General features: G+C 41.1%; 1 protein-coding gene across 1 annotated transcript; it reads right to left on the bottom strand.

The window, feature by feature from the left end:
* Positions 1-1,111: 1,111 nt before the first annotated feature.
* Positions 1,112-12,314, bottom strand: LOC146274652 (myosin-7-like). The gene is made up of 39 exons (XM_084702847.1): positions 12,260-12,314; positions 12,088-12,128; positions 11,378-11,586; positions 11,074-11,217; positions 10,831-10,987; positions 10,720-10,747; positions 10,522-10,627; positions 10,335-10,427; positions 10,178-10,241; positions 9,930-10,028; positions 9,716-9,819; positions 9,499-9,637; positions 9,110-9,228; positions 8,734-8,883; positions 8,431-8,601; positions 7,941-8,253; positions 7,789-7,853; positions 7,454-7,659; positions 7,181-7,304; positions 6,958-7,094; positions 6,166-6,421; positions 5,829-6,071; positions 5,576-5,752; positions 5,329-5,474; positions 5,161-5,251; positions 4,683-5,072; positions 4,461-4,587; positions 4,234-4,352; positions 3,959-4,155; positions 3,663-3,846; positions 3,419-3,584; positions 3,206-3,330; positions 2,809-3,117; positions 2,471-2,674; positions 2,089-2,385; positions 1,849-1,953; positions 1,649-1,744; positions 1,432-1,566; positions 1,112-1,259 (listed from the first exon to the last, which is right to left on the bottom strand). Exons 3-39 carry the CDS (start codon positions 11,576-11,578, stop codon positions 1,239-1,241), a joined length of 5,808 nt encoding a protein of 1,935 aa, XP_084558973.1. The 5' UTR covers positions 11,579-11,586; positions 12,088-12,128; positions 12,260-12,314; the 3' UTR covers positions 1,112-1,238.
* Positions 12,315-12,749: the final 435 nt, after the last annotated feature.

Raw genomic sequence — 12,749 nt, 5'->3', positions numbered from 1 at the left:
GTTTTAAATATTGGTGTTTAACTGCTTTAACAGCCTGCTTATAACTGAAATTTGGTGTGATAAAAAAAATGCATTTGTTTATTTATTTTTTTTACCATATTTAGTTTGTTATGATTACAATGTGACCTTACTTTTAAGTGTCTGTCCCAGTAGTGTAAAGAGTCTTGTCATTCCACAGGGACACCTGATGAAAAGATATTGAAAGATTTCTGATCGTTAAGAACAATCTCAGTAGGTGTTAGTTAACAAAATAAGCAATCCATGCAAGTGTTCCTAATACTTTTTAAAATTAAATTACCATTACGCTCCATGTTTTGCTTATAAGGGAAAGGTCCCTTAGAAAGTGTTCCATAAAGGAAAAATCAGGAGAAATAGTCAGTGAAGTTGACGAAATGCAAATGTAGTTAGGTCTTCCAACTTACTGTGAATTAAAAATGCAACCAGCTCCAATGGCATTCCTGAAACAGATGAGATTTTTCTTGTTGTCATGGGTTTCTTCTTTGTACATGTTTTTCGTTTAACATTTCTATTTTTACATTTCATTATGTACATATGTGTATTTAATACTGACTTTAATTTGATATACAATCACCTTTTATTGGAAACAGTCCGGCTGGTGTTTTTAACTTAAACCTTTTGATGCAGGTACTGTAAATCAACATAATCCTCATCCCATTCAGATCTTCTGTAGGATATTTGAAGGACATAAAGCTCTACCTACATATTGTTCGTTTAGGAACATGTTTTAGTTGTCTTGAGTAACGGTTCCAATATTAAGAAAATATTTGAGAAAAAAAAAATGAAACACATGGCTTTAATGTTTCATCTATGTTCATCGAAACATTCAATACTATTTATGGGAAACGGTCTAATTGTGTTGTTTGTAGAGCTACAGCGCTTCTAAGTTCAAATAATATTTTAGCTTGTTCAATTCTCAATTATTGCAGAACTTCCTATATTGCCAGCTTCTGTCAAACAATGTGTTTTGTATTCTGATTGTATCCTCAGCTCCATTAAATTATGTTAAGAGTGCAACATTCATTGTGTATATGAATATATCTGTTACAATATATCTGCTACGATATCTGTCCAACAACTGTATACAAGGGAAAGCAGCACATGAAAGAGAAGTTGCTATTGATACTCTTTATTCTGTACAGTTTCAGGTACATGAAGAATAAAGGGGAAGTTACATTACTACAACCATTTCAAGATGTAAAGACGTCCATCTGAGAGCCTCACTCTTCATCATGTCCTTTCTGATGGAGAAGATGCAGGAGATTAAGACAAAGTAAAATATTGTGTTTGTTGAAGTATAAACAATTGTATTTATGTAGGAGTGAATGGAGAGTAGATGCCTAATATTTATACGGAAATTAAAATCAGAGTGTAATTATTTTAAAAGAAGCTATCATTCCTAGAGAAACTAACCTTTGATCCAACGTCACGACTCTTGGATCTCAATTTGTTGACCTGGGACTCAGCAATGTCAGCCCTCTCTTCTGCTTCATCCAGCTCATGCTGCAGTTTACGGAACTTGCCCAGATTAGAGTTGGACTGTTCCTCCTGAGAAAGACAATGAGAATAATTGTTGTCCCTTAAGCAAACTGAAATCAGAAAGGCTTATGAGATCAATATTTCTACTCACAGCCTCCTCTGCAGTTCTCTTGTAGGACTTGACCTTCAGCTGCAGTTTGTCCACCAGGTCTTGCAGACGGCTCAAGTTCTTACGGTCCTCCTCAGTCTGGACCACGACAAAATGGAAACAGAATCATGTTCCATCTTGTTTCTCAATCTCTGCTCTGATGAAAGGACATTTTACAGATGACAGCAAGAACTACTATTTACCTGGTAGGTGAGCTCCTTGATGCGTCTCTCATATTTACGGACTCCTTTCACTGAATCACCTCCTTTCTTCTGCTCCAACTCCACCTCTGTCTCCAGCTCCCTCACCTGAAGGAAAAGGATACCAAGTTGTTGACAGCTGTGAACCTATTTTCCCTTAGGATCACATTTCATAATCTTAAATCCTTTGTTGGAAGGATGGAATAAGGTACCATAAGGTACCAACCAGCTTCAGACACTCACCCTGGCCTCCAGCTTCTGGACCTGCTTCTTGCCACCCTTCATGGCGATTTGCTCAGCTTCATCCAGACGGTGCTGCAGGTCCTTGATGGTCTGCTCCATGTTCTTCTTCATGCGCTCCAGGTGAGAACTGGTGTCCTGCTCCTTCTTCAGCTCCTCTGCCATCATGGCAGCATCAGTGATGGCCTTCTTGGCTTTCTCCTCAGCATTCCTGCACTCCTGCACAGCCTCCTCCACTTCATTCTGAAGCTGGGAAGTGTCGCCCTCTAGCTTCTTCTTCTGGTTCAGCAGGCTGGTGTTCTAGAAGAGAAAATGTGTTACGTTGTTTTTATTTAGAAATAATGCAATAACCTGTTTTAACTGGTGTACTCCATCAACATGTTACCTGAGAGTGTAGCAGCTGAACCCTCTCACTGACATCCAGCAGTTCTTGCTCAGCCAGTTTGCGGCCTCTCTCAGTCTGCTCCACCAGGGACCTCAGCTCGTCCAGTTCAGCCTGCAGCAGATTGTTACGTCTCTCCACAATGGCAATGTTCTCCTTCAGATCATCATTGCCACGAAGAGCATCATCCAGCTGCAGTTGGGAGTCCTGTCAAAAAGATATTGGTTGTTATCATGTAAACTTGTAATTGAACTGGTTCATTCTTGTTCTGGCTGTAGCCACTATGTCAGTAAGCATTGTGGTGTTTAGAAAGACGGATATTTTAGGTCCAACATGTTTACCTTCATATGTGCATGGAGGCCCTTGAGTTGCTTCTGGGCCTCTGCTGCCTGCCTGTTGGCCTGGCTGAGCTGGATCTCCATCTCATTGAGGTCTCCCTCCATCTTCTTCTTCAGCCTGAGAGCCTCGTTCCTGCTGCGAGTCTCAGACTCCAGGGAACTTTGCAGGGTATCCACCACTCTCTGCTGGTTTCTCTTGGCCATTTCCATCTCCTCATCCTTCTCCACCAGTTTGCGCTCAATGTCAGCTTTGACCTGGTTGAACTCCAGCTGAGCTCTGAGAATCTTGCCTTCCTCGTGTTCCAGGGAGCCCTGTATCAAAACCCATTGATTTTTAATATGTATGCTGTTGATGCACTATGTTTTCCTAAATGCCATTGCAGTTGAATAATAGTCTCACCTCAGCTTCCTCCAGAGCAGTCTGGATCTCAGCCTTCTCCTGCTCCAGCTGTTTACGAACTTTCTCCAACTCATGGATGCTCTTTCCACCTTCACCAAGTTGCTCAGTCAGGTCAGAAATTTCCTCTGTTGACAGGAACCCATTCAGTTTTAAAGAATGTCCACTGTTGATTAACAATGTATAGACTTATGCCAAGTTTGTTCATATTCAGACCTTGGAGGTTCTTGTTCTCCCTCTTCATGGTCTCCAGATGATCCAGAGACTCTTCATAGGAGTTCTTCAGTTTGAAGAGCTCAGTGCTGAGGGATCTGGCCTCCTTCTGGGCGCTTTCCAGCTCAGTCTGGGACTCCTCATACTTCTGCTTCCACTCTGCCAGGACCTGGAGGTGACACAAGCAGCATTAACGAATGGTGCCCTGTATTTCTACCCGGATTCTCTTGAAGATCGGTCACTGTACCTTGTCAAAGTTTCTTTGTTTCTTGTCCAGAACAGCAGCAGCAGCATTGGATCTCTCCACATCCACCATGAGATCTTCAATCTCATTCTGGAGTCTGTGTTTAGTCTTATCCAGGGAGGAACATTTAGCATTGACAGCTTCCACAGCCTCTTCTGCATCTTGCAGACGTTGAGCCAGCTTCTTCCTGTTTGACAGAAAATAAACTTTGCATAATCCTAGCACAATCATCATGACTGTATTGTGGTACATTGTCCTTTCTGAAGTAAAGCACTGTTTGGTTGTGAAGATCTCCTTACTTGGCCTCTTCCAGCTCCTCGGTCCTCTGGATGGCATCAGTTTCATACTTGGTTCTCCACTGAGCCACCTCAGAGTTAGCCTTGGACATGCTGCGCTGCAGCTCAGCCTTGGCCTCCTGCTCCTCCTCATACTGCTCCCTCAGCAGCTCTGAGTCATGGCGAGCAGACTGCACTGCATGGGCTAGAGCATTCTTTGCCTGGAAAAAGGTAGACATAATATTGATGCTGGACCATGATTATTTCTGCTAGGATGATAATGCAGTTACTGTCCATACCTTGACTTCCTCCTCCAGTTGTCTTTTGAGATCGTCAATCTGCTGAACATTAGACTGTTTTCCTCTGGTAAGTTGGGAAACCAGGGAGTCTTTCTCCTCCAGTTGCCTAGCAAGTTCACCTGAAAAAAAAGGAAGAAGAACAAAAAATCATATTTTCACCAGGGAAAGTAAAGAAAGTAGCAGTGGTATTTCCATTGAAATTTCATTCCAATATACAGTTTTCTTACCATTTTCAGTTTGAAGCTTTGCTTTCTGCATGGTGAAATCATTGATGGATCGCTGTCCCTCCTCAGATTTAGTCCTGTATTCAGTCATCTGGTCTTCAAGGGTTCTGCACATTTTTTCCAAGTTTGTCTGTTAAAGAGGTATTCAATTGGCCATCAGTATATGCAGTAGGCTACTTACATACACCTGTTACTAATTCCTAACTTCTCATATTCACAACTCACTTTGGACTTGACGATCTGCTCCATGTTGGAGACCACATCGTCCAGCTCCAGCCTGAGCTCACTCTTCTCCTTCTCCAGCTTCTGCTTCACTCTCTGAAGGTTGTCAATCTGCTCCCCCAGGTCAGCCACACTGTCTGCATTCTTCTTCCTCAGAGTGGCAGCTGTAGCCTCATGCTGCAGAGTAGCCTCTTCAAGGTCTCTGCGCACTTTCTGGAACTCTGCCTCCCTCTTCTTGTTCATCTCAATCTGGGCAGCAGTGGCTCCACCAGCCTCCTCCAGCCTCTCACTGATCTCCTCCAACTCTCGGGCCAAGTCTGCCCTCTGCTTCTCAACCTTGGCACGGGCAGCTCTCTCAGCCTCCAGCTCTTCCTCAAGTTCCTCAATACGGGCCTACAATGTAAGGATTTCTGATGAGATCAGAGTTTAAACAGCTGGTATCCTACAAGGCAGCTTTAACCATACAGTGCTATTGACTAACCTGCAGCTCCTTCAGTTTCTTCTGAAGCTGGGCACCCATGGCCTGCTCATCCTCGATCTTGCTGTTGAGTTGACTTATCTCAAAGTCTTTCCTGTGGAAATTATACACATTATAACCCTTTCTCTATAAGTAAGCATTTCATCATGTCCTGTTAGTTTATAATCTTACTTCTTCAGTCTCTCCTCCATCTGCTGTTTGTCATTCTCCAGGTCCATTAGGCTCTCCTGGGTCAACTTCAGGTCTCCCTCCAACTTCCTCTTGGCTCTCTCAAGGTCCATTCTTACCTTCTTCTCTTGCTCCAGGGAACCTTCAAGCTGGTTGATCATACAAGTGGAATATCATGACGAAAACCGTACACCTTTGTTCTAATTGTAACTTACAGTAACACTTGATGACTTGATTTTTTGATACTCACATCATCAACCTGCTGTTCCAGCTTGGTTTTGGCCTTAGTCAGAGTGTTGACTTTGTCCTCCTCACTCTGAAGGTCGTCCAGTGTCTGCTGGTGAGCCTCCTGGAGAGCTTTCTTCTCCTTGGTCAGCTTGGCGATGATTTCATCCAGAGCTGCCATCTCCTCAGTCAGGTTTTTAACCTGAAGTCATAGAGTGTAGGAATATTTAGTTCTCACTTTTACTTTGATCTCATTATCAAGTCAAGTTGGTTTTTACCTTGTTTTCTGTGGCATGCTTCTCCTTCTCCACTTTGGCCAGAGTGAGTTCCAGATCATCAATGTCTTTCTTGAGTTCTGAACACTCATCCTCCAGCTTTCTCTTCTTAGCAGTTAGCTCCGCATTCATCTCCTCCTCATCCTCCAGTCTTTCAGTCAGCTCCTTGGATTTGGCCTCAAGCTGGATCTTGCTCTTGATCAATCCCTCACACCTCTCCTCAGCATCTCCCAGACTGTCTTGTTCCTGTGAGGGGACCAAATAATTATAACTTGCAAAAAAAAGACACCATTTATATTGTGTTTGTTGTCTTTATAACTTTGTTGTGACTTTCACTTACAGTTTGGACTTGGAGTTGGAGGTCATTCTTCTCTTGGAGAAGGGAGACCATTTTCTCTTCCAGCTCTTTTTTGCGGGCTTCAGATTTAGCATAAGCTTCTTTAAGCTTCAGGAATTCTTCCTTCATGTTGGCCATCTCTTTCTCAGTCTCAGCTGAGACAAGCAGAGGTTTGATCTTGAAGTACATCTTCATCCAGGGCCAATTCTTGACCCCCATGAAGGCACGAACGTTCCACTGGATCACGAGTAGGGCATCCCTGAGTATGATAGCATAGTTTAATTTCCGCTTAACGTTTTTACTACATTTATATTTATTTGTTTAGCAAACGCTTTTATCCAAAGGGACTTCCAAGAGAGAGCTTTACAAAAGTGATTAGGTCAATGATCATAAACAACAAAAATATTGCGGGTAACCAAAACATGAAGCATACATTGTGAAAAGCAAATATGTGCCAATAGGGAGAAACACAAGAGCATGTAGTTAAACAAATTACAATTTAACAACATGAACCATAAAAGTGCAATAAAGTACCTGTAGGAAAGCAAGCAACAATAATATAATTTACAGCGAGTACAAGTAGCTAAATCAGTTAAAAACTAACCAACAAGTCACACAATAAATGTCATTGTGTTCCTGGAAGTAGTAACTTAACATTGGATCCAACAAATTCTTCTTTCTGTTCTCCTGGAACAAGTGCGTCTTTAGCCTTTTCTTGAGGGTGGGGAGACAGTACAAGGACTAGTTTACACACTCAACAAATAACAATTTATTTTGTGATTAAGAGAACACTACCTGCGTTCAACTATTTTCTGGAACTCAATTCTGGCAAGCAGACCTCGGGCTCTGGACTGGATCCCTGTGATGATGAGAGCGAGACGGTCGTCTCTCATCTCCTCTAGAACACCCAGCAGACCAGCCTTGAAGAACACCTGATAAAGACACTCAAATTATACGTTTTCATGCTGCTCATTCAAACAGGGTGTTTATGCCAGCCTCTAATTTTCAGTACATTCACCTTAGTGTGTCCTAATCTGTACTGCTCATGGTCAATGTCCAGACTACCCAGCAGTTTTTCTGCTGCCTTCTTGTTGTCCATAAACGCTCCCTCAGGGATAACATTTGGGTTTAGGATGCGGTATCTGAATTGAATCAGACAGTATACACATTATTAAATGAAATACCCAGATATTATCAAATACAATGATCATAAATTATGTTTTTTAGACATAAGGAGTGATGTAACATAGAGTTACATACCAAAATAGTAAATAAAAACAAAAAAAGACACCTTTGTTTGAAGTCACCGTACTGAATCCTGTTGGGGAATCCCTTCCTGCAGATTCTGATGCCTTCCAGCACACCGTTACAGCGCAGCTGGTGCATGACCAGAGGGTTCTCCATGGCCCCAGGAGTCTTGCTCTCATTGGGGATGAGGCAACGCACAAAGTGGGGGTGAGTAGACCTCAAATTGGTCATGAGTTTGTTCAGGTTCTCCTGTGGATAGAAAGATTTTGAACAATCATGCTATTTGAGTTTTTGTATTAGATAACTTGAATTAGTGTTATCTCTTGTAAAGATCATCATCATCACTAAAACATCTTGAACATCTGCGCACAACCTCACCCTGTGCAAAGCAGACACTGTCTGGAAAGAGGAGCCTTTCTTCTTCTTTCCTCCTCCAGACTCAGCTGTCATGAATTAGAAAATCAAATATATTATCATCATAAACATTTTTTTAAATGTTTATACATTATTAGATTTATTTTTATATTTACCAGCAGAGTCAGCACCAGCATAGCCAGCAAAAAGCACACCCAATAACTTCAGGCTTGATTTCTGGAAGAGTCCGACTACAGTCTCATTCAGAGGGTCCTTGTTCTTCACCAGCCAGTTACCAATGTTGTAGTCAACTGTGCCTGCATAGTGAACCAGGGAGAAATGGGCCTCTGGTCGACCTTTTACTATCCTGGGCTTCTGGAAGTTGGGGTTTTTGCCCAGGTGGTTGTCATACAGCTTGGCTTTGAATGTAGCATCACTGGCTTTGGGGAACATGCACTCCTCTTCAAGGATAGACATGATACCCATGGGCTGGTTGGCGGGACAAAAGACAAAATGTTCCAAGTCAAATTTAGGAAATAACAGTGCTGACTATAAGTTCAGGTCCTCCCACCTCACTGAAGCATCCCTGTCAGTGCTTTTTATCCAAAAGTGGTTTAGATAAGCACCTCTTATACATAATAGAACTTGATTAAACTTGATACTAACCTTCTCGATAAGCTCAATACAAGCTGCCAAGTCCATGCCAAAGTCAATGAACTCCCAAATAATTCCTTCTTTCTTGTACTCTTCTTGCTCCAGCACAAACATGTGGTGGTTGAAGAACTGCTGCAGCTTCTCATTAGTGAAATTAATGCACAGCTGTTCAAAGGTGTTGAACTAGAAAAGAGATTTACGTTTCAGTGTGTTTTCTGAGAGCAAAATAGATTGACAGACAGTAAGACAGATATGGACAGATAAAAGGTTCCACAGATAAAGTTCAACATGATCCCTTTTCCACCAAATACTCACATCAAAGATCTCAAAGCCAGCAATATCCAGCACACCAATGAAATGCTGACGAGCATTCTTGGTGTCCAGAGATTGGTTGATTCTCACCACCATCCACAGGAACATCTTCTCATACACTGACTTGGACAGAGCACCAATGGAGTAGTACACCTGTAGAGGAGGGTACAATAAAACAATTAAACATGGATCAATATGAACATTTGTAAAATGCACAGAGGTATCATTTTTATGGATGTTAATCCAACTATGTTTTAAAGGTCACAAGATATGAGCAACATTATTGCTAGGCTTCTGTTGAAACTTCTCTCTAACAAAGTAACTCTTTTACAGTATACTTTTATAAGAGAAATATGATTACTTTAATCTTTAGACAAACCTGCTGGACACTTTGACCTTTGGTGACCCACTCGTTTCCTACTTTGACCCTTGGGTGGCAGAGACCCTTGATCAGGTCAGCAGAGTTCAAGCCCATCAGGTATGCGACTTTGTCGGTATCTGAAAATGCAGAGGCAGGAATTTGTAAAACATAAGTTGTAGCTGGTTGGATAAAGCCCCACAGTGACATTTTGGTTTTATGTAATCTTGTATTTAACTAGTTAAGACACATTGAGGTCCAAAACATTTTGAAGGTTTGATGGTGGTGATAACAGATTTCACATCTGAACACAGTGAACTATTTCACAATGATTAAAGACCATGCCACACACAAGGGATTCAAATGTTACACAATATGATAGTTTTAATATTTGAATCATTAAAAGTTACCCTCAGTGCCATCTGCCTCTGCCTGCTCCTCCCTCTGCTTGTTCTTGAACTTCATGTTGCCCATGTGCATGATGGCACCAGTCAGTTTGTAAATGCCGTTCTTCTCCTCTTGGGTGAAGCCCAGTACATCGAAGGCTTCCTATTGTAAAGTACAAAATGTTTACATTACATTTTTACATATAATATTACAGTAGATTGATACATATGCTTCACTTACATCAGTAGCCATCAGCTCATCAGAATCATCAATGGATGTTACAGAAATCTCTCCTTGGGAGATGAAGGTGTAATCATAGGGGTTGCTGGTGATGAGCAGCATCTCTGTAAATAAGTATTTGAACTTAAATTGTATTATTGGGTTGGTTAAATCCACAGTAGTTGATTCATAAGCATTTTTACTACAGTACATACACTGCTGTTTATATACTGACCCAGCAGTTCTGGCTTCTTTTGAGACAGGATCTGGTAGAAGATGTGGTAGTCTCTCTCAGCCTTGAGCTGGAAAGTGACACGTGACTTCTCCAGGAGATCTGTCAAAAAGAGAAAAATACTATATTAAACATTTGCTTGAATCCAGGATTTATGAGCATGATTTCATTGACTTTGATGATTTGATCAAACCAGTCATTTTGTATTAAATACAGCATAATTTTGGAGACATTAGTGGTAAACTACTCACAAGTTTCAATGTCTGCGGATGAAAGCTTCCCACTCACTCCAAAATGAATTCTGATGAATTTTCCCTGTAAGTGAAGAAATTGTACACTCACTGTCAACTGGGTGATATAATCATGTTGAATATAGTGCATGTAAAAACATGAGTGAAGAAATCTTACAAATCTGGAGGAGTTGTCATTTCTGATGGTCTTGGCATTACCAAAAGCCTCCAGGGCAGGGTTACACTGGATGATTTGATCCTCCAGGGTGCCCTAGAATCCAATGTCAAATCCAATGTCAAACTATAGTAAGTATTCATACTATAACTGTAAATTCATATTCTCTTTGTCAGGATTGCAATGTTACCTTTTTTTCCTGACTTGCGTCCTTCTTTCCACTAACAGCTGCAATGCTGGCAAAGTACTGGATGACTCTCTTGGTGTTCACAGTCTTTCCTGCACCAGATTCTCCACTAAGAAGGGATAGTAAATGCACAGTATGAAAGAGCCAGAGACATACCTATTGTATGGCCAAGTTAAGTCATGTAGGCTTTTATGCACTTACGTGATCAGGACAGACTGATTTTCCCGGTCTGTCAAGAAAAAGGCACATTTCCACATTAATGTGATCCATTTGGCTTCATCAGTACAAATGTATTAAAAGACCATGTTTTACCTGACAGCATGTACTGGTAGGCATTGTCAGAGATGGAGAAGATGTGAGGAGGAGCTTCACTCCTCTTCTTGCCTCTGTAAGCATTGACAACTGACTGATCGTACACTGGCAGCCACTTGTAGGGGTTGACAGTCACACAGAACAGTCCTGAGTAGGTCTGTGGGGGAGGAGAGTATTTTTACTTCTTTAATGATCATATTCTACTCAGTAGGAACCTATTTGTACATTGTGGTTGTTACTCACATAGATCATCCAGGCTGCATAACGCTCTTTGAGGTTAAACAGCACAGCAGGCTCGTGCAGGAAGGTGAACATCGCCATGTCCTCAATTTTATCAAACTTTGGCGGGTTCTGGGGATGGACGTCATCCTCCTTATGAGTTGTAGTCTGGAAATTGATAGAGTGCAGACTGTGAATTACTGTTCGTGACCTTTTGCATTATTAGAAAATACCATAGACTTGATATATTGTTTCCCATATACTTTGGAAGAATATAACAGTTGTACAATCAGCTATTTTTATTTATTAATAATTGTGTCGTGCATACCTTTCCAAACTCAGTTTCAACAGTGACTTTGTCCCCATCTCTACTGCTTATTAGTGCCTTGACGTACTCAACCTCTGGGTCAGGCACAAAGCAGTTCTTCTTCATGTCAAAAGGACGAGTCTGGGCCTCCAGACGTTCCTTGTCTGACTTCCTCAGAAAAGGAGCTGCTGTCCCAAACTCTGCCATCAAGGCGTCCCCCATCCTGAGATCTGTGGCATGAGAAAACGAAAACGAAAAATCCTCAATATTCCTACAACATTTTAAAGTATGGTTTTGATATTAGTTTCACAGTAGAGGAACCTCACTGAGACAAGAGAAAAGACCATACAGTAATAGTCTTGCAAAAGTCCAAATGTTGCCTCATAATGTACCTCGTAAGTCAGATATTAATATTTACATTTACCGTAAGTAGCATGTTTTACACTATAATAAATGCACATATGAAAACAATAGTGATACTTCCCCTCTTGGCCATTTTACAAGACAACACATTGTTTACACAGCAACTTATAATAAAAACTGCATTGCCGTTTTTTATGTATTGCATTGGCCAGTTCATAACATCAAATTCATTAGAATGCTGTATTAAATAAAAACGATTTTAATAGCTAAAAATCCAGTTATACAGTTATTAATTCATGTATTTGTTTAATACCCAACTGGGTCCATAGCCTTATTGTATCTTATGAAATAACTGAAACTGTTCTTACCTTATGTAGGTTAGGCCTGGATGGATTTGATCAATTTTCTACTAAATATAAGATACGAAGAACAATCAGTCTATTGACAAGTGCATTGTTTGCAGATACACTTTGATAATCAGCTAAAGACAAATGGTTCTTTCATTGACAAGTTTCTTTGCTCTGTCTCTTATGTTCTTACCTTCAGGTTGCCTGCTCTCTGTCTCCTCTCCAGCCCTGCAAGCCTGTTTATAAACGGTACTGTTCAGCCCTACATGGACAGAAAACGAGCTAGATTTAAAAATGATTTCTTTATTTGGGGTAGAGGTCTCCTCCCATAGACCTATGAGGCTCATTGTTCCAAGAGGCTATCAGGGGGGCCAGGGGGAGGAGTGATCTGACTGCTTCAAAGACATCACCTTTGTAATGACACCTAGGGAGTTTCATGGCAGCTTCATTATAGGACTGTCAAATTTCTAAACTTTGCTTTATCGTTTGTTCTAAAATTGCTACACAATGATTGTCCTTTTTTTGTTGCATAAACAAGCAAGTATCTACAGCTGTCCTTCTTTCATAAAGTCAAGGTCAATATCCTTCCATTGCGGCTCCACCTGGCTGGCATTGTTTCCTTCCCTTTATCCTTGAGGACAAATATAACATGTACAGTTGTTATATGATTCCTTCTCTTGTCC

This window comes from Hypomesus nipponensis, chromosome 8 (assembly GCF_054491055.1).
Source record: "Hypomesus nipponensis isolate SF chromosome 8, ASM5449105v1, whole genome shotgun sequence".
Taxonomy (NCBI): domain Eukaryota; kingdom Metazoa; phylum Chordata; class Actinopteri; order Osmeriformes; family Osmeridae; genus Hypomesus; species Hypomesus nipponensis.
Note: the sequence above shows the minus strand (reverse complement) of the source record. Positions and strands in the feature narration are given on the sequence as shown.

Excerpts from the sequence above, each read along its gene's own strand:
- LOC146274652 (XM_084702847.1), bottom strand. The coding sequence starts at position 11,578 with ATGGGGGACGCCTTGATGGCAGAGTTTGGGACAGCAGCTCCTTTTCTG. Across the intron at positions 8,602-8,733 it reads CTGGCTTTGAGATCTTTGAT|TTCAACACCTTTGAACAGCT; the intron begins GTGAGTATTTGG and ends TCTCTTTTCTAG. Across the intron at positions 2,386-2,470 it reads TTCAGCTGCTACACTCTCAG|AACACCAGCCTGCTGAACCA; the intron begins GTAACATGTTGA and ends TTTCTCTTCTAG.